This window comes from Rattus norvegicus, chromosome 6 (genome assembly GCF_036323735.1).
Source record: "Rattus norvegicus strain BN/NHsdMcwi chromosome 6, GRCr8, whole genome shotgun sequence".
Taxonomy (NCBI): domain Eukaryota; kingdom Metazoa; phylum Chordata; class Mammalia; order Rodentia; family Muridae; genus Rattus; species Rattus norvegicus.
Window position 1 is genome coordinate 110,629,968 of NC_086024.1, and position 20,125 is coordinate 110,650,092.

A 20,125-nucleotide genomic window follows, 5' to 3' on the forward strand; every position below is an offset into this window, starting at 1 on the left:
TCCTAATCATTTTGAGGTTGTCAAACAGAGGAATTTACTTCATGATGGCATCTACATAAATATGTATCATGTTTTGTTTTTTGACCGGAGTTTCTCTGTGTAGTTCTGCCTGAATTCACTTTGTAGACAAGGCTGCCCTTGAACTCACATAGATCTGCCTGCCTCTGTCTCCTGAGTGTTGGTATTAAAGGCCTGTGCCACCACCACCCAGCATATACTTGGTTTTCATTTGTTCTCTTTAGATAGGAGCTTTTTGTCTTTTTATTTATTTTTTTCTTTTTTCTTTTTTTCGGAGCTGGGGACCGAACCCAGGGCCTTGCGCTTGCTAGGCAAGCGCTCTACCACTGAGCTAAATCCCCAACCCCCCCTTTTTATTTTTTTGAAACAGGGTTTTCTCTGTGTGGCCCTGTGCTGGATCTTGCTCTGTAGACCAGGTTGGCCTCAAACTCACAGAGATCCACTTGCCTCTGCCTCCTTCTAAGGGCTGGGATTAAAGGCATGTGCCACCACCACCACTCAACTTTAAATAGACTTTAAATTTTTTGTGAAATATATTAGGATGCATTTAAAACTGAAGAATAGATAAGGGTGTGGAATTGGGGTTTTTATTTTCTTATTTCCTTATCCATACTCTAACATAGTATCTTAAAATTTTTTGATGTGGGTTCTGGGTCTTGAACTTGGGTCCTCCTGCTTATGAGGCAAACACTGTACTAAGGCTCCCCAGGGCCCTTGGTGACTTCTGACAACAGCTATAACACAGGAACGCCCCACGTTAACTTTCTTTGAGGCTAGGAAGAGCAGCTACTATTTCTAATGAGCACTGGGCAAAACAGGAACGCCCCACGTTAACTTTCTTTGAGGCTAGGAAGAGCAGCTACTATTTCTAATGAGCACTGGGCAAAACTGTAGAACAGGCCATACCCTTCAGGGGAGTGGCCTTGATACCCAACACAAATCACCAAACTCAGAAGCACTGTGAAACCTGACCTGAATCTAGCAGAAGAGACGCTCATCTTCCCATTTTCTAGACAGTGTTGTGAGCGCCTCATTTCTCGAATGAAGCAGAATACAGATGATATATCCACACAGAAGCCATGCTTTTGACATCACAACAGGATAGATGTTCTATGCGATGTTTTCATGGTATATTCTTAGCACACAAAATAAAATTTTAAATAATGGGTACTTGATAACTATATCATAAACTTATTCTTTAGAAGGATAACTGAATAAATGTATCTCAATGCAGGCAGAAATCATTAGTTATTGGTTTCACTGCAATTTAGAGCAATAATGTATATGTCCAATTAAAATGTGTCAAAATCAACTGGAGTGGTGACAATGTCTTTAGCCCTGGCACTCAGGAGGCACATGATTTTGTGAGTTCAAAGCCAACCTGGTCTACATGGAGAGTTCCAGGATAGCCAGAGGTACATGGTAAGAACCTGTCTCAAAAACAAAAGCAAGGGGTTGGGGATTTAGCTCAGTGGTAGAGCGCTTGCCTAACAAGCACAAGGCCCTGGGTTCGGTCCCCAGCTCTGGAAAAAAAAAAAAAAAGAAATTTAAAAAAAAAAAAAACAAAAGCAAAAAATAAAACAAATAAGAAAATATAAAAATTAAAATAAGTCAACTGAGGAATAGGTTGCATATTTATGACTAGAAATAAAAACACTCACATTTGGTTCAGAGGAATACATTTAACTCTGTTTCTGACAGTCTGTTCAGGCTGGCCTTGAACTTGCTATTTAGCTGAGGAAGATGCTAGCGCTGCTTTCCCCATTCCAGAGTTACAGGAGTGCATCACCATGCTCAGTCTCATGCAGTACTGGGCACTGAACCCAGGGTTTTATCCATGCCAGGAAGCATGCTACCGACAGAGAGACATCCTCAGCCTCAAGAGAATTCTTGCATACTGGCTTTGCATTCTGAAAAGAATCTGGACAGGCAGTGGTGGCACACACCTTTAATCTGAGTGCTTGGGGGGCAGAGGCAGTAAGATCTCTGTGAGTTGGAAACCAGTCTAGTCCACAGAACAAGTTCCAAGACAGCCAGGGCTACACAGAGAAACCCTGTCTCAGAATACACCCTTCCAAAAGAACCCGAAGGACTCTTCAGTAGCAAATCCAACAATAAATATAAACTCTCAAGGGAAGTTTAACACACGTGGGTTTTTGTTGTTTCCCATTTCTTTGAAGACATAATTTCTGTGCTTACACTCATTCTGGGTGCCACAGACTTTCAAGCAGCCAAAACTTCAGGACTGGGGAGGAGGCTCAGCAGGTCAGACACTTGTTGCCAAGCCTGAAGACCCGAGTTTAATCCCTGAACCCACCCGGTAGTCTGTACCAAACCCTGAACAGACTCTGTTTCTGTCTAGATCTATAAATCTATGCTAAAGTTTAACTCACAAGTTAGGTACAGCAAGAAATTAACAATAACTAACGGGTGTAGCGCAGTGATGTGAGCACTTAGGATGCCCAGCACTGTAAAATAAATAAATAAAAACACACTGACAATAACATGCTACAATAAAACTGCTAACATCACTTCTGCCGTACGCTATGCCATTATTAAGTACAATAGCTTTTCCTTGGACATAAAGCCTTGATACTGTACAGTTACTTGGGAAATGTGTCCAGGGGCTGAGTATCAGGCAGCCAGGGGACACAGCAGGAACACACTGGACAGAGGAGTGATCTGCAGCCTGGCTGGACCACAGTGAGATGACAGGGCATTTCATCATACTACTCAGAGTAGGGTGAAACCTAAAACTTATAAGTTGCTTATTTCTGGAATTTTCCACTTAATATTCTGACCTTGGTTGACTGTGGGTAACTGAAACTGAGGGAAGTAAGACCACAGAACAGGCAGACAACTGTAATTGCACTCAAATTCTCATGAAAAGGAAAACTTCCCGCTCTCTCTGCTGGCCACGCCCTTCTAGGGCTCCGATTTCCTTAGCAGCGATGGCTTCTGCTCCAGCTCTTCTGTCAGACAGCTCTCAGTGCCAAGTCTCCTCTGTCACAAAAAGGAACAGTGCCCCATGCAGCAGCAGCTGGTATGAGGTCCTAGATGCAGTACGACAGCCTTCATTCTCTCTCTCTAGCCAATGCTTCTTCCCCTCTTCTGCCGGTGTCTTCTTTTTTTTTTTTATTGGATTTTTTAAATTTACATTTCAAATGTTATCCCCTTCCTGGTTTCCCATCCATAAAGCCCCTATTCAATCCACCCTCCCCCTGCTTCTATGAGGGTGTTCCCCGACCCATCCACAGCTTCCTGACTCCCCGCCCTGACATTCCCCTACACTGGGGGTCCAGCCTTGACAGGACCAAGAGCTTCTCCTCCCACTGATGTCCAATGAGGCCATCCTCTGCTATATGCAGCTGGAGCCATGGGTCTACCCATGTGTACTCTTTGGTGCTTTAGTCCCTGGGAGCTCTGGTTGGTTGGTATTGTTGTTCTTACGGGGTTGCAAACCCCTGCTGGTGCCTCTCTGTTCAGCTGTTGTTACATGTTAGAATTATTCTAGACTCAGGGTTGTTTCTCACTCTCTATATTTCTAGGTGATAAAACTTATGTCACCAATAACCAACTTTATGCAGACAACGCAAATGTATATCACCTGGTCAGAACACTCGAGTCTCTATCTGCACCAGTCAAACACATTCTTGCCATCTCCTCTTAACATTTCAAAGAGAGTTTGGATTAACTTGTGATTTATATCCTCCCAGTCTGCTGCAACTCTATCTAATCTGGTCTTGCAACATTGTCCACTTGGTCACAGAGGTCAGAAAACTAGGCATTATCTTTGATACTCCTCTCCCATAACAATCTATCAACAACTCTGTTGACTTTATCTCCTGCTTTCTCGATGCATCCATTTTTGTTTCTTTGTTTTGTTTGAGATGAGGTCACACATGGTGGCACAGCTATACACTATCTAGCCTTGCATCTCCTGCCTTGGGCTTCCAAATGCTGGATTGTCCGTCCACACGACGCATACTTTCACTTTCCCTTGTCTACCCTGGTCCTAGGTAACCATTGTTTCTTAGGCACTGTGATATCTTGCTGTCTCTGTGGCATCCTGAACCCCACAAAGACTCCATTCTGCAACTACAACAGCCCTAAAAACAACAAGGTATAACAAATTGTTTCCAGCTAGTGTTGAGACACAGAAAGCTTGAAGCTGACATTTACTGTCTGGCTGCTACTTCTTCCCAGCTTTATCTCCAGGCTTACTGCCCTGCCTCCACCTGACAAGGAGGGAATTACTAGTCGCTTGCTTAGTTGACATGCTTATACTTCAGCCCTATTCTGCCAAGGTCTGCTGATCTCCCTGACAAAATCAAAATTCCCAACATCAGCTCTTACACCACCTTTTACTCTCCATTAAGAGCTACTGTCAAATTTTTATGTTTGTATGGTTATCTGTTCCTCCGACATATCTATTCTTTCTTATCGTTGTACCCCTAGAGCCTGGTAAAGTCCCTAGCAAACAAATAATATTTGCTGGATGATTTATATGGGAACTATTGTTTCATTAGAGCAAGTCACGAACTGATTCTGTTTAAATCTTTTTAACTTTATGTGTATGCATGTTTAGCCTATACATCTGTGCACCACAAGCATGTCTGGTGCTCAAGAAGGCCGAGAGTGTCAGATCCCCTAGGATTTGAGTTACAAATAGCTGTAAGCCACTATATTGATGCTGGGAATCTAACCCAGGTCCTCTGTTAGAGAAGCCAGTGCTCCTCACAGCCAAGCCATCTCTCTAGACTCCTGATTGTTTGTAAATACTCTTGATAAATCTAGCAAAACACATTACATAAATTTATATAAACTTATTACTATGGATGAGAACATTGTACAAGATGCTGTGGGGATGGGTCAGTGGGTAAAGCACTTGCCTTGCAAGCCAAAGGATTTGAGTCAGAGCCTTAGAATCCATGTAAAAATGCCTGGTATGGTGGTATGTGCTTGTAATCTCAAAGCTGGAGAGGTGGAGACAAGAAGATGCCTGGGGCTCACTAGCCTTCCAGTCTTGCCTAACTGGTGACTTCCAGGCAAATTAGACCCCATCTCAAAGGAGATGGATGGCATCCTGAACATGCACCTAGGATCATTCTTTCGTCTCCACGTGTATAGATGAGTACCTGTGTATACACACCTAAGAGTCATCACAGGGCTGGAGGGCTGGGAACCCAGTGGAGAACACTGGCTGTGCAAGCATGAAGACGTGAGTTCGGATCCTAGCGTCCACACAAAAACCTGAATGTGGCCACCCATACCTGCATCTGCAGTGATGGGGAAGGCTGGGATGGGCAGATGAGGCAGAAGAGGCACATGTACTCTGCTGGGCAGTCAGTCCAGCAGAAACTGTAGGCCTCAGGTTTACAAGAAACTTGCCTCAAAAAGTTGGGTGGAAACTAATGTAGGAAGGCACTTAAGTTATCTCTGGTCTCCACATGTCTGTCTGTCTCTCTCTTTATCACACACATGCGCGCGCACACACACACACACACACACACACACACACACACACACACACACACACACATACATACAAAAGTCTACAACAAAGGGTTGGGGATTTAGCTCAGTGGTAGAGCGCTTGCCTAGCAAGCGCAAGGCCCTGGGTTCGGTCCCCAGCTCCGAAAAAAAGAAAAAAGAAAAAAAAAAAGTCTACAACATAAGATATTTTAAAGGTGTAGAAAATGAAATTCTCTCTTTGCCCACCTTCATTTTCACTTCTGAGGCAATTACTATTAGTAGTAAGTTTACTGCTAATAGTAAACTACTATTAATAGTTTAATGAGTCAGGTGTGGTGTGGGACAGGCCTGTGCCATCCCAGCAATCAGGCTGAGGCATTAGGACCACCATGCATGTGAGACAATGCTGGGCTACCTCTCCAAAGACTAAGCACTTATAGTATCTTATTTACGTGTGTGTCAACACACTGACAGCTCACGTACTTTAAAACATGCTTCAGTTCCTCACTTTAGGTCAGTTTCCCTTTTTCTGCTTTTTAAACTGTATCCTACACAGGTTGTTGTACCCCTCTAAAAGGCGGTTATCAGAGCTCCAGACAGCTCGTTAGTGAGGCAGAACTCCATGCTCACCTGCTTGGCCACTCCCGTCCGTCCTCGAGCTCATTAAGCAGGCGATAAACTTGTTATCCACTTGCTGGAGAACCTGCCATTCACGGAAATATGTAATGTGACACTAACCAAAAGTTAGCAAAAGTTTTGCTTGCCTGCAAAAGAGCTAAGACAATACTCCACGTGCTAGCACCCATAGCCAAGACCCAGTGGAGGAGCCAGCTAGAAGGCTCTACAAGCAACTGTGCTTGTCCCAAACCTGATACCTGAGTTTCAACCTTGGGATTCACCTGGTGGAGGGAACAGTTTCTTGCAAGTTGCTCTCTGACCTCCACATGTGCTCTATGTGGCCTTATGTGGCCTTGCTCCCAGTAAGTACCACGAAGACTTGTTTGCAAACACTGAGTAAGGTTCTGCTGACAGTGAAGGAGTTCTTAGGAAGGATAAAATGATGGGCAAGCAGGACGGGTGGAGGGCAGGAAGGTGACAGGTGCTGCCTGTGCCACAGGGCACTTCTGCAGTAGTTCCAGCAGAGACTGTAACACATACGACCAAAGACTGCTAACGAGCAGGACTAATTATTGGTCTTTTTCAAGACAGTGTCTCACTGTGTAGCCTGGCCTGGCTTGGAACTCTGTGTAGACCAGGCTAGCCTCCATCCTCTTCCTCACCAGTGCTGGGATCAAAGGTGTGCGCCATCATGCACGGCCTAAAACACAAATTCTCAACTGTGAAGAGCAAGGAAAGCCATTCTGGACGTGTCAGCCTAGCAGTACTGGTAAATGCCACCAACAGCTATACCCTGAGGGGCTCCTCTCTGTCCAGGCTCATGCTCACCAAAGGTCTGTTTCTGGATAACTGTGCCCCTGCTGTAGTCCCTGCCTGTAACCTCCAGGTAGGAGCTTGCTTAGTATTGTGTAATGTCCTAGTTTGTTTCCAACTTTGAAGGCAAGGAGACTGAGGCACTCAGAGCTGTGTACAGAGAACAGAGCAGAAAAGGACAAGGGTCACAGGTCCTTTTGTTAATGAACCTCCTAGTCTATGGCTTCCTTAGCCTTTGCAGCCTGACAGAGGGTCACTTACAAGTGAGTATTTGTGCACAGTTAACAACAATGTTGATTTATAAATAATTTTTTGGTATTTTTCATATTGTTATAAAATAGAAAATTGAAATATAAATTCTCTGCAGAAATGTTAACAGTCCTTGATACTATCAGCTTGAATTCATCCCCTGGAAACCTGCTCACTCTATTAGAGGTATTCTTCTTGGCTATTAAAACTAATCTGGATTCCCCCCCACCCTGAAGGTAAAAATTCAAGGTTCCAGCTGGGAAATGGTGGCATTAGAGGCCATCCTGGTCTACAGAGCAAGTTCCAGGAACAGCCAGAGCTATACAGAGAAACCCTGGCTTGACAAGTAAAACAAAAATATTTTTAATATAAAATTGATGATGATGATGATGATGATAACGACCACAATGACGACGATGATGATGATGATGATAATGATGATGATGATTTAAGATTCCAGTCAGATTAAAAGCAAAGGAATCCATGTCTGATGTCTAGTCTTGATTGTCAAATTGACTACATCTGGAATTAACCAAAACCCGAGAGACTGGTACACCTGTGAGGAATTTTCTTAACTAAACCATTTGTGAGCCACTTCTAACCCAGATCTTTTGAAAGAGAAGATCCACCTTTGATCTGAGCCTCACCTTCTGCCGGTTGCCTGCATAAAGGACACGGGAAGAGGAAGTTTGCTTGCCCTGGTTCCTGCTGGCAAGCCATGCCTTCTCTGGCATTAGGCCAGCTTCTTCGGGACTATGTTGTACACTGATGACCAGCTGAGACATCCAGCCTTGAGAACTGAACAACTACTGTATTCCTCAACATTCTATCAGACGGCCATTGTTGGACTAGCTGGACCATTGTTGGAATAGCATGCCATTCCATGCATGTGTACATATGTGCTGTCTTAGTCAGGGTTTGAAGCAAGGAAGGTAAAGAAGCCAGTTGGGGAGGAAAGGATTTATTTGGCTTACACTGCCGCATCACTGTGCATCACCAAGGGAGGTCAGGACTGGAACTCAAGCAGGTCAGGAAGCAGGAGATGATGCAGAGGCCATGGAGGGATGTTACTTACTGGATTGCTTCTCCTGGCTTACATCCCCAGGACCACCAGCCCAGGGACGGTACCACCCACAATGGGCTGGGTTCTCCACCCTTGATCACTAATTGAGAAAATGCCTTACAGCTGGATCTCATGAAGGCATTTCCTCAAGGGAGGCTCCTTTCTCTGTGATAACTCCAGCTTGTGTCAATTACACACACACACATGTATGTATGTATGTATGTATGTAGGTAGGTAGGTAGGTAGGTAGGTAGGTATTCATTCTATTAGCTCTGTTCCTCTAGGGAGGCCTTGACTAATACAGTTTGTCTCATTTTTAAAAAAATCAAATAGCTGGATATGGTGGCGCACACCTTTGGTCCTGGCACTCAGGAGGCAAACTCTGAGTTCAAGGCCAGCCTGGTCTACAGAGTGAGTTACAGGACAGCCAAAGCTACATAGAGAAACAATATCTTGAAAAATAACAAAAACAAAAAATTAAACTTCACAAAGTTAGTGTAGGTTAAGTAAGCATTTCACGGCTTTCAGTGTTGCCTTTACCTGCACTGAGTGGATCATCTCTTTGGTGAAGCGATAGGGATATAGAACATTGTGAATCTTAACGGCTAAGCTCCCAGCCTGGCCACTGCTGACGTCAACAGCAACCTAGAAAGACCCAGGAAAGACAAAACTTAATTTTTAATTCTGTGGAACTGTTTTACCGATGATTTCAAAGTCCATTAGAATTCTCATTCTGAGGGGGTTGGGGATTTGGCTCAATGGTAGAGCGCTTGCCTAGGAAGCGCAAGGTCCTGGGTTCGGTCCCCAGCCCCCCCAAAAAAAAGAAGAAAAAAAAAAAAAGAATTCTCATTCTTGGGGGCGGGGCTTAGAATAAATAGGCCGGTGGTACAGCACTGCCTAACTCATGCAGGACTATTATCAATTCCTAGCACTGCAAAGAAGAAAACCAACCATTTTCATATATCCTACTAGAGACAGGATGGGTGGAGGAGAGCTATGATCCCAAGGGCTCTAAAACACAAGTTGTCAAACAAATTTTTATCAACACTGACAAAGCCCAGCATTATTTCAGAACAAATTGTCTATGTGCCATGATTAGGTCTTTCAAGGCGTCTAAGTGAAGAATCAGTAGTCAAACGCTTGTCCGTTACCCACACTCATTACCACACTCAGAACATGCCGTGACAACACACCAAAGAAAGAACACTGTCAGGACACGCAGACCTGTTCCTGCAGATGAAATGACATTTGTTGAATGCTAAGCGCTTACTACCACCCTGTAAGACAGGACAAACACATTCACTCTTTACACTGAGTGTACATGTTTAAGCCAAAATTCCTGACCTTTCCAAAATGCTGACTTCTCTTCTCTTCATTAAACACTAATACCCAAGTAAATCATCTGGAAATCTGCCTACTTTCCACTCATAATTGTAAATTCATATACTCAGGCATGCCCTTAGCCAGCTTAAACGAAGTTCAAATTTAAAAACAGGCAATGAAAAAGTCCTGCAGACTTACCTCTGGGTATCGGGCAAACACTGGATTGCTCCATTCTGAAAACAAAGACTGAAGTGGTTCACTGACAGCAGCAGCATCTACAGCATCTAGGACGAAGGGGGACAGCTGTCATCGAGGCCCAGAAGAGAGTGACTGTCCTCTTCTCCTGAGCTATAGCCTCAAGACCAAAGATTAGACATAGAATCCCCACACTCCACAAATGCCAGAGTGTGTCCTGGGTTCCTGAATTTGCTCAGATGTTTCTTCTTTGCTTTTGGAGACAGGGTCTTACCATGTAGCTCTGGTGACCTAGAACTCATTATGTAGACCAGGCTGACCTCAAACTTACAACGACTTGACCGCCTCTGCTCCTTGAGTACTGGGATTAAAGGTGTGTGTGCCACTCAACCTTGATGCTACTTCTAAAATTAGTGTTATGACTGCATCTTCTGGCATAGCTTTTCTCCGAATTGTCTATAACAATGTTTAAGGGGCCTGGGGAGATGGCTCAGAGGTTAAGAGGGCCTGCTTGCTGCTCTTGCACAGGAACCCAGGTCTGGTTCCTAGCACCCACATGGTGGCTCACAACTATCTGTAACTCTAATTCCAGAGAATCTGCCTTCCTCTAGCCAAAGGCATTGCATGCATGTGACACATGGACATGCATGCAGGCAAAAACACCCACACACCCCATACACACAAAACAAAACAAGTCTTGAAAAATAAAGGAAGAGAGGTTGGGGATTTAGCTCAGTGGTAGAGCACTTGCCTAGCAAGCGCAAGGCCCTGGGTTCGGTCCCCAGCTCCTAAAAAAAGAAAAGAAAAAAAAAAGGAAGCATAGTTCCAAGTATGTGCCAGAAAAAAAAAAAACTATAATTCAAATTTTCTTGTTGTCTTTGGTAAAAATATACTTAATCTAAGAAACAACAAAATAATAGATTTCTTTAGCCTTTTTCCCAAAGAATTTTACAAAGATCAAACTACTGAAATACGGAGAAACTTAATCTTTAAAAATAAAAAACCATTTCCGCAGTCACAGACACCATAGCCTATGCATAATCACCCTGCACGAACCTTCAGTCTGGAAAAGCAATTTCTGATGTGAACGCATGTGCTCCGTTACTTAGCGCTGCTGTTAAACAGCGCCGTGGGGAGCGCCTGGCCCCTCAGGCACAGCTGGTGTGGATCAAGCTTCAGAATGCAGCGGACAGTGTGTACTGTCTCCCTGGCCTCTGCTATCACTCACCTCTGTTGTGTCTCCGCCTGGTCCTCTCTTCCTGAGCTCTTGGGAGGAAAGGAAGAACAAGGTCGCTTCTAAAAGGATGACACCTGTACTGGACCCCTAAGTGAAAGAGGAAAGCCTACAGGTTTGAACTCAAAAGTAAACAACTAAAGATGACATAAAATCGCTTTCTCTACAAACTAAACAAAGACATAAGGCAGACCACTAAACACGCCACAGAAAATCAGAAGTTTCCGTGAAACTATCTGCTAACTTATATTAATGCCTTGTTTCTTTACTCATGGATGTGATTCTCAGTGGTGGAAGGGGGGCAGTTGTCTGGGTGGGAGGCGCATTATTAGGCAATGTCTTGAGTCATTTTTCATGATCATATTTTGGGTAAATGGTGCAGCTACTGGAATCCAGCAGATGGGGGTGGGGGTGGGGTTCACTGCTAAATATCCTCCCAGGTGTAGTTACTCAGGAAAGCCTGTCAGACAAACAACTGTGCTTAATGATCCCCACAACTGCTGCGGCCTTAACAAGTTCCCCACTTATGTCCCTGATCCACAACCTATGTCTCTACGGTAAGCGTGATTTCATTGTATTACATAGCTATCCCTGGTAGACTGTAAGGCTGAGAAGTCAGAAACCACCTCCCTCAGTGTAACAAACAACAAACGCCAAATGGGTGTGCAAAAAGATGGACCAGCGGGTAAGAGGTGCGGACACGGCAATCTGGGAAGATACTGTCTAGTTCTAACCATCTTTCTGAAGGAAGAGCACATTTGAGTCTTAGAACCAGAGAGACAGTTTTGAAAAGGGGGGAACATGGGGTCGGGGGGTATGACTTCGTGATTAAGAGCACCAGCTGCACTTCCAGATTCCCTGGTTTTAATTGCCAGCTCCCATATAGTGACTCACAGCCAACTCTAACTCTAGTTCCAAAACTCCAGACTTAATGCCCTCGCCTGTCCTCCATGGGCACGGGGCACGAACATGGTGTTCAAACCTACATGCAACCAAAAATACTCAAATACATAAAAATAAAAAAGGAGGGTGAGCACATAACAGAACTATTACTTGAAAGAGACAAGGACAAAACTAGAGCAAGACATTAGCTAAGACAACATTGTGAAAGTCATAAAAAAGGACACTGATCTGGACTGTGGCTCAGTGGTCAAGTGTTTAACTAATATGCAGAAGGCCCAGCACTGGAAAAACAAGACATTTTTAAAGAGCAAATCCGTGGGTTAAGGACATGACATTGCTCTAAATTTACCCTTATATAGTAAAGTTTGGGTTTCACGTAGCCCAGCTGGCCTTGAGATGTACCTGCAGATGACCTTCAATTCCTGATCCTCCTGCCTCCACCTCCCAAGTGTTTACGATTAGAAGAGCTTTAAAGAGTCCCTCAGTAATTTATTGTGTGTTTATATTTTCATGTGTGGGTCCGCCATGTCCTCCTGTCCCATTATAAAGAGTCATTTCCATGTGAATGGAGGGTGTGAGGCGTCACCTTTTCAATGAACTTGTTTTGATATCAAAATTATTTTCCATTTGGAACGTGACTTAACAGGATTCTCAAACGTTCACAAGATACGGTCATCCAGATGGCTGAGTGGACTGAAGTTTCAACATCGAAATCTACTTAACAGGAGCAGATGTTTATGTTGAATGTGGCAGCTAGGATTCCCCCCTTTGTTTTGGCAACAACCACCCCACAGTTGACCGAGATCCAGTTATTTGCTGGCACTGTATCAGAAGCAGCTACATTTCAGGAAGATGAGGTGCCGCTGTCTCAGATGCTTCTCTCTGATAAGTGCTCGGCACAGACAAACCAGTACCTATGACCTAGACCGAAAGGCACATAATGATGCCTTAGGAGCAATTGGGTAGTCTCGAGAACAATACTGAAGGTAGAGGGGTTTCCTCCTGCTCAATTCTCCAGAAGTCACACTAGTAACTTTCATAAGGAAAAAACATGAAACACTAAAGGATCTATTTAACCTCAAGTAAATCAGAGCCTCCAACTAGAAACATTTATCCTAAGAAGACATTATAATTTGCAATTATATTCATATAATTTACATTCTTTTACAGCATTTGAGACTTTTAACAGGGATGCATATTTAATGTTTATCCTACTGGTGAAAGCCGAGATTATAGCCAGATGGGAATCAGCTTTACCGACTCCCAACATCTGGCTCTAACGCACTGCCAAAACAATGTCACTTTTAATGTTGCTGGAAACCTGAGAACCCAAAGTCCTAGACCAGGCTCTGGTGTTGCCTTGTGGTGTGACCTGAGAGCCACATTATTATCAACTTCTTACATCAGAAACATAGCAAGTGGATTGATATACGCATTATAGTAAAATACATTTGAAAGATACAGTTATGAAGGCACCTATCTAGCCTACATTTTGAAAAATGTTGGCCAAATCCTATATTCTAGGGGAAGCTCATAAAGTCACACTGTACTGACCTAGAGAGCTTACTGGAAACTTGTCTTTCCAACCTTAGGCTGGTAGCCACAAATGGAAGCTGTCCTGTCTCTTAAAGGACAATTTCTACAAGTATATTTGGGAAGAAGGGAAAAACAAGGTGGATAAAAACTGTGGGTCTTTTAGCCATTAAGAGTGTACCATTTTATTAAAGTGAAGTTTCCCACTCTCTCTTACACATATAAACATCTTAGACAGATGTAAATACATTTACATCTTTATCAGTCTCTACTAAATGCTTGTATTTAAATTATTGTTAAACCCGGTGACTCTCCATGTGCCTTAAACAGTGTAGAGTTCTTAAAACGTTGCCTTCAGAAGCTGAGTGTTGTGGTACATACCTTTAATTCTATAGGATCTAGGAGCAGGAGTTATCATGAGTGCAAGACTAGCTACAAAAAGAGTTTGAGGCCACCCTGGACTGCACAGCAAGACCCTATCTCATTATTCCTCGACCACAAAACCACCCTCCGCCAAAGAAAACCAATAAAACACAGTCTTACAGTGCTATCTGCTGAGGTCATCTCTATGAACAATAATTTTATCGCTCCTTGGCCACTATTCTCTTTTTAAAAAACATTTCACGCCAATGAATATTGCATACTTACCATTCCCAAGTAGGACATCCACAGCCACGGTTGTCAGATCTTTAGTACAAGGAGTCTGAATGTCATCAGTAGGAGCAACAAACGTGCTAAGCCCGGTCATTCTGTTGATGTAAACCGTTCTTCCCAGGGTTACGTCAAAATGCTGCTGCCAGTCCATACTGTGCGTACTTGATTCTTCATTGTCAGAACAAGATCTTGCTTTAAACCCATGGCTCTGGGAACAGATTCCACATTGGCTGCCGGCGCTATCTTCTACCTGACGCGTTACCTCCCTGCTGGCAGAGTCAGGGCTTCCACTCTGTTGCTCTGAGACTCTGATAAGAACATCTGAATCTTTGCTGATTTTAGAATCACTACAGGGTAACAGCAAGGAAGTTTCTGGTTTCTCCCTGTCATCTGTTACACTGTTAGAACACAGCACGCTGTTTTTATTGATGGAATCATCCTCTGGGGCAGAATCTGGCATTGGAAGCACTTCACTCTCTGTTTTTTCAAGTTTATTTTTATATAATTCACAAAAATTTAAGTCCAGCCTAGCGCACTGGCTATTGTCTTTCCAACTGGGATCTGAGTCTGGACGTTCACTAACAGGACCTGCCATCTCCATGGTTTGCATCTCTTTTTCAGAATCCTTGAGTCTGGATAATTTAGAAGCCAGGGCTTCAGTGGACTTCTTAACCTCAGAAGGTTTTCTGTTACCGTGGAGCAATTCCGCCAGAGTGATAGGACTTTCTCTCAAACTAGGCCTCTGTTCTAAGCGATCTTCTTTGGAAAGTGTCTCTGGGTACAGGATGGGACGTAATGGTTGACACCCATCACTGTGCTCTGATGGAGTGATCTCACCACCATCAGACATATCTGAGAGGCTCTTATCTTTCAGAAGAACATCGGGTTCATTGTGAGGCTCAAGATGGGTCCTGAAGTCAGTGTCATTGTCCTCTTCTGCAGCTAGGGAATTGTTAACCTTCCCATATTGCCTCTTAAACTTCTCTAAAGACCCTATTTGTGAACGCAAGCTTAGCTTCCTACGGACTACGTGTTTGAAGGAACCCACTTTACCTTTTTTCTTATAACCACCGGAAACATTTCTACACCACGGAAAGGAGGTTGTATCAGGCAAAAAGCAATCTGTGTGTGATTCTTTACGGCTTCCCTGAAAAAGGGCCAAGTTGTCATCTGTTGCTACAGGTTTGTTCTCTGTCCCATAACCTGTATTTGTTCTGCAGAATCTTTTGTGGGGCGGCTGAGTGGATTCTTTACTTAAAGTGCTTGTTAAACTACTGCTGTCTGGAGTCTCACTTGCATGGTGTGTTCTATTTCCAAATGCTTCCTGGGCACTTACAGGACCAGGTCGAGCATAATTTTTAAACAACTGTTCTGTTTCAGGTGACTTGGCGGGTTCGCGTTGTACCACATGAGTGATAAAGCCAGTGGAGCACAATTTAACCTGTCCATAACTAAAAACATTTACTCTTCCATGGCTACTGAGCTCCTTTTTTCTCTCCTTCTTTTTCAGAGTACCCTGTGCTCTTAATAATGTTGTCTCAAAGGGCAGAGGTTGGCACTCCACTTCAGGAGCATCTTCAAGTTGCTCCAGTTGACTCTGAATTTCACTATTTGGAGGAATGTTGGCAGCCATGACATTAACAGTACTACTTTTCATCTCTATTTCTAGATCTGCCTCACTCTCCTCAAGGGGATGATGAGTTTGAATGGGGCTTGAAAACATTTTTGGACTGGTTTCATGTGGCCTTTCTGAAGTCCTATTTTCCAACAAAGATTTTTTCCATTTCTCATTTTCTCCAGCGTGTGATGTTTTGGCTATGTCTTCTTCTGACATCCTTGATCCTAAGTAAGCACTGTCACTGTTGTATAACGCAGACTCTACAGTTTTTCTATGGCCCAGGTCATCTGATTCATAAGTGTATGAGTCCTCTGTCTTTTTTCTGATAGCTCCTGAATCGCCAGAATTTTGTGTGGTTCTATTTTCTAAAGTAGCTATTCTTTTCACAGCTTTTGACTGCAAATTAAACATTTCATAGGAATCCAAAATATTATTACACGCTTCCTGGAAACTGCTCTGGTCACACTTCTCATGAGTAGACTGTGTCTGAAGTGTTGTACCAATCAAACTAAAACCATTATCTTCATTAAATTCCTTAATATCTTCACTTGATAATTCTACAAATAATTTTTCTTGCTTTAAAAACTTTTTTATTCCTTCCTGAACACAAATCAACACGGTATCCCAGTTCTGGAATTCAATCAGAGTTTTGGCTGGCTCTATGCAGACATCATACTCACAGAACGGGCACTGCACGTTGATTACATATATCCCATGGAGTTCTGAGGCAGAACGGTGTCGAGGACTTGAATTCATTTGCCTACTGGCAGAGCCATTCTTTGGCCTGCATATAATACTTTCTTTCCTTAATAAAAAGTCAATAAGTTTATGCAACTTTGTTCTTAAAACTAGTCTTCTGTTCACAAACAAAAACTGCATATTCTTATTGTAGTGTGCTTCAGAGCTGATGTAGCCATTAAACTCAAATTCCTTATACTTATAATGTATTTCTCTTAACTTTTGGGACTTGCCCAATCCATAAATTTGACAAAACCGAGAACATATGTCTTTGGTTTTAGGGAGCTGAAGAATCATGGAACCAGAAACGTCATTCCTCAAAGAGAAAGAAATGGAGGGGTGCATAAGTGAGAGGGCTTCCACCCTCTGCCTAACCTTCTCAAACTCTAGTCTAGGGTCCATGCTTTTCCTCCGCACAGGAAACTGGTAAAACAGGTTATAGACCGTCACTGTAGTCCCCACACTCGGTCTGGTCAAGTCCGCCTCACGGGCGGCGAGGGCTTTTCCGTTCTGAAACATCTTCACAAAGGTCTTCAATGTTGTGCTTTTCTTGGATGAAATTTCCACAGCACTAGCCATGTCAGCTATACTTGCCAAGGCCTCGCCTCGGAAACCGTAAAACGTTGGGTTCTCCAGGTCCCGTACTGAGTGGCATTTACTAGTAAAATACCGGTTCCCCACCTTCTCCACGTCATCCCCCGCCATCCCAAGTCCGTTGTCTATCACTTGAACTTGGAAGGTTTCCATATTCACTCTGATGGCCACACATGTTGCCTCAGCATCAATACTGTTAAGGGTAAGTTCCTCAACACACTGGCCTAAGGAGCTTAGGGCTAAACCAGAACGCAACTTGGCTTGTACTTCATCTGACAGACACCTGATCATGGCAGGGAAACATGCAGAGAGAGTAGCAGACACCGGCTTCCTTCTCTGACTGGAAATAACCACCTATGGAAAAACAAAACATGGCACATACTCTATTAAACCTCAGTTATGTTGCATCCACCCCCTCCCACCCCACCCCCCTTCTCTCGACTATTACAAAGAACTACATACAGTTTGAGGTAAATAAAGTACTAAACCGGAATGTGAAACAGAGGTAGACTTCTGGTTTCTAGACAGCGCATAAAACTCATGCCTTGTATAACGGACTTCAATTCCAAAGAAGCATTCATAATTTCATCATTTTCGCTGTTCCTAAAATGAATGCCCTAAAGTGAAATTATAATTATGCTGGATGCTGACCCGTAAAGACACTATTCAAATTTCTAAGCACTTCACTAAAAACAGATGGCTAAATTAAACTCAGCTAAGAAACATTAGCTAGAAATTATTCATGAATAAAGTCCAAGATAGTTTCATAACATTTATACTTTACACAATTAACCACGGCTTTTAGAAAAACTTTTGATGTTCTAAGACGCTGTAAGTAGGAAGGCAAAACGATGGTATGAATTAAAAAGTCAAACCTATCAAGGAGACACAAGAAGCAACTACTATCGTTGCATTACTTTATCAGGAAGAGGTTGGGGGATGGGAAGAGGCAAAACTTGGGTATCTGAGACTTGTGTAGCCTCCTGTGTTGTGATAGCTTGTTGAAATGCCCTTATTACTGATATTCCTTTATATTGATACTCTCGATCTTTTATATCCCCAGAACATAGCTTAGCAATAACAAGTAATGGTATGGGGTGGTCGGACCCTGACTTCAAGTTTTCTTGTACAAACAACCCTAAGACTCTAGGTCGTTAAAGGTCTCATTCTTTTTTTTTTTTTTTTTTTTTCCGGAACTGAGGACCGAACCCAGGGCCTTGCGCTTGCTAGGCAAGCGCTCTACCACTGAGCTAAATCCCCAACCCCTAAAGGTCTCATTCTTAAGCGACAACAGCATGGCTGGTGGCAAGGCTGGTTTTTTTAAAGCCTAAGAAAACCAGAGCTACTATTGCTCTCTAAGACAACGCACTTAGCAGCCGTTGGCAAATGGGGTGAATGTTTAATGAGCATTCCGATTACACCGCAGTTGTAGGGTCAAGACAGTCCGGGTTCCCGTGCAGGCCGGGCCGCGCCTGCGCAGTCCACCCGCCCCGCCGTTCCGGGGGAGCCCCGGCTCCGCCAGAGGGGCCCGCGGCCGTCACCACTGCTCCTGTAAAGTTAGACAAGCTCTTAGGACCATATTTCACCACGTGCTTTCCCACTTCACCTCGAATCTCCTCCATCAATTCTCACGGACTAACCACCTCCAACGTCCGGTGTTCGCTCCAGAGCATGCGCTTCCGAGACGCCGCGAGCCGGCTTCTGCACGACGTCTCAGTGCGCAGGCGCCAAGGTGGCCAGGCCGCGCTTCCCTTCACCTTTCATTATTTCTTGGACTTTACTCTCTGTTGAGGATGGGGTGAAAGGCTGTTTTTAGTCAATTTTATTACTTTGTTGCCTTTCTGGTTGTCGTCTCCTTTGCATATTCTAATATTTAGTTCCACACATATCTTTCTTGTCCTTAGTCTTTGTTCGCTAGATTGTAAACAGTGGGGTTTGGTTTGTTTACTGCTGTGTCCTGATGGCAAGTAGATATTCAGGGAATGAATGCAGAACATTCTTAAAATTAGTGCTTTATGGAGCTGGAAGGCTGACAAGCCTCTCTTTTTGTGTCTCTGTGTCTATCTCTCTCTCTTATCTTTTTCCCCAGACATGACCTCTGTGTAACAGCAGCCCTGGAACTCACTTTATATAGACCAGGCTGGCCTCAAACCCACCTGCCTCTGCCTCCCAAGCGCTGGGATTAAAGACGAGCCCCGCCCTCCCAGCCCAACTCTCTTAATTTGCAAATCAGGACATCAGGGTCCCTCCCTCCTCTTTTTCTCTCCCACCCCTCACCCCTCACTACCACCACTGCTTTTTCCTAACTGAAGAGGCACAGTGAGAATATTTTGGGAATTATTAGGCAGTCCTCAGTTTTGTCTCAATTTCATTGACCCTCCTCCCCCTCCACCCTGAAACTTAAAAAAAAAAAAAAGATTTATGTACTTTATGGGTTTATGTCTGCCTGTACATGTGCACATCGGATCCTTAGTCTTAGAGTCATGGGCTATGTGAACCACCATTTTGGTGCTGGGAATTGAACTCAGGACTTCTGGAAAAGAAGCACCCATTCCTTCTCCCTTTTAAAGGAACTTATGACAAATTTTAAAATAAGTATATATTTGTTTAATTACTAACCAAACCAACTTCTGGAATCAATGAAGCAAACTTCTGATTATGGCTCAGTTTGCCCGAGCTTCTTGACAAAAGGCCACAGGCTGGGTGGTTTAAGTGTGTTAGGGAGTGGGGAGTGGTGGTGGTGGTGGTGGTGGTGGTGGTGGTGGTGTTTGTTTTGTTTTCAGTTCTGGGACAAGTCAGAGAGTAAGGCCAGGATTCCCTCCTGGGTGTGGCTGGCTGTCTCACGTGGTCTTTTGTGCAAATACACTTGTGAGTCAGCAGTCCAATGGGATGAGGGGAGGGGCAATCCAGCCCATAACTACTTTATCTGAATTTCTAACCCTTGGAAAAGGAATGACAGTAGATGCTTCAAATGATTGAAAGCCAAAAGTCATTAGTGAAACACATCATCTGAACACTTAACAACCCAACCTGGTAGCATTTGCTCTCACTACATATGAAGTCCCCTGGGCAAACAATTTAAAGAAATGACTCAAAG

The 20,125-nt window shown here is 43.7% G+C and overlaps 1 protein-coding gene across 6 annotated transcripts in view; it reads right to left on the reverse strand.

Annotated features, from left to right (window-relative positions):
- Mlh3 (mutL homolog 3) overlaps positions 1–19,441 on the reverse strand; it is a 36,874-nt gene extending 17,433 nt beyond the window's left edge. The window contains exons 1-7 of one of the 6 annotated variants that reach the window (XM_006240314.5): positions 18,635–19,441; positions 14,073–17,382; positions 10,983–11,078; positions 9,758–9,843; positions 8,777–8,881; positions 6,124–6,196; positions 1,635–3,021 (exon numbers count right to left, since the gene is read on the reverse strand). In XM_006240314.5, coding sequence (XP_006240376.1) covers positions 3,005–3,021; positions 6,124–6,196; positions 8,777–8,881; positions 9,758–9,843; positions 10,983–11,078; positions 14,073–17,319 — 3,624 coding nt within the window. In that variant the 5' untranslated portion in view covers positions 17,320–17,382; positions 18,635–19,441 and the 3' untranslated portion in view covers positions 1,635–3,004. Of the gene's footprint in view, positions 1–1,634; positions 3,022–6,123; positions 6,197–8,776; positions 8,882–9,757; positions 9,844–10,982; positions 11,079–14,072; positions 17,383–18,634 lie in introns of those variants that run through there. The other 5 variants (NM_001108043.1, XM_006240311.5, XM_006240313.5 and 2 more) reach the window with 5 other exon arrangements.
- Between the last annotated feature and the right edge of the window lie 684 nt (positions 19,442–20,125).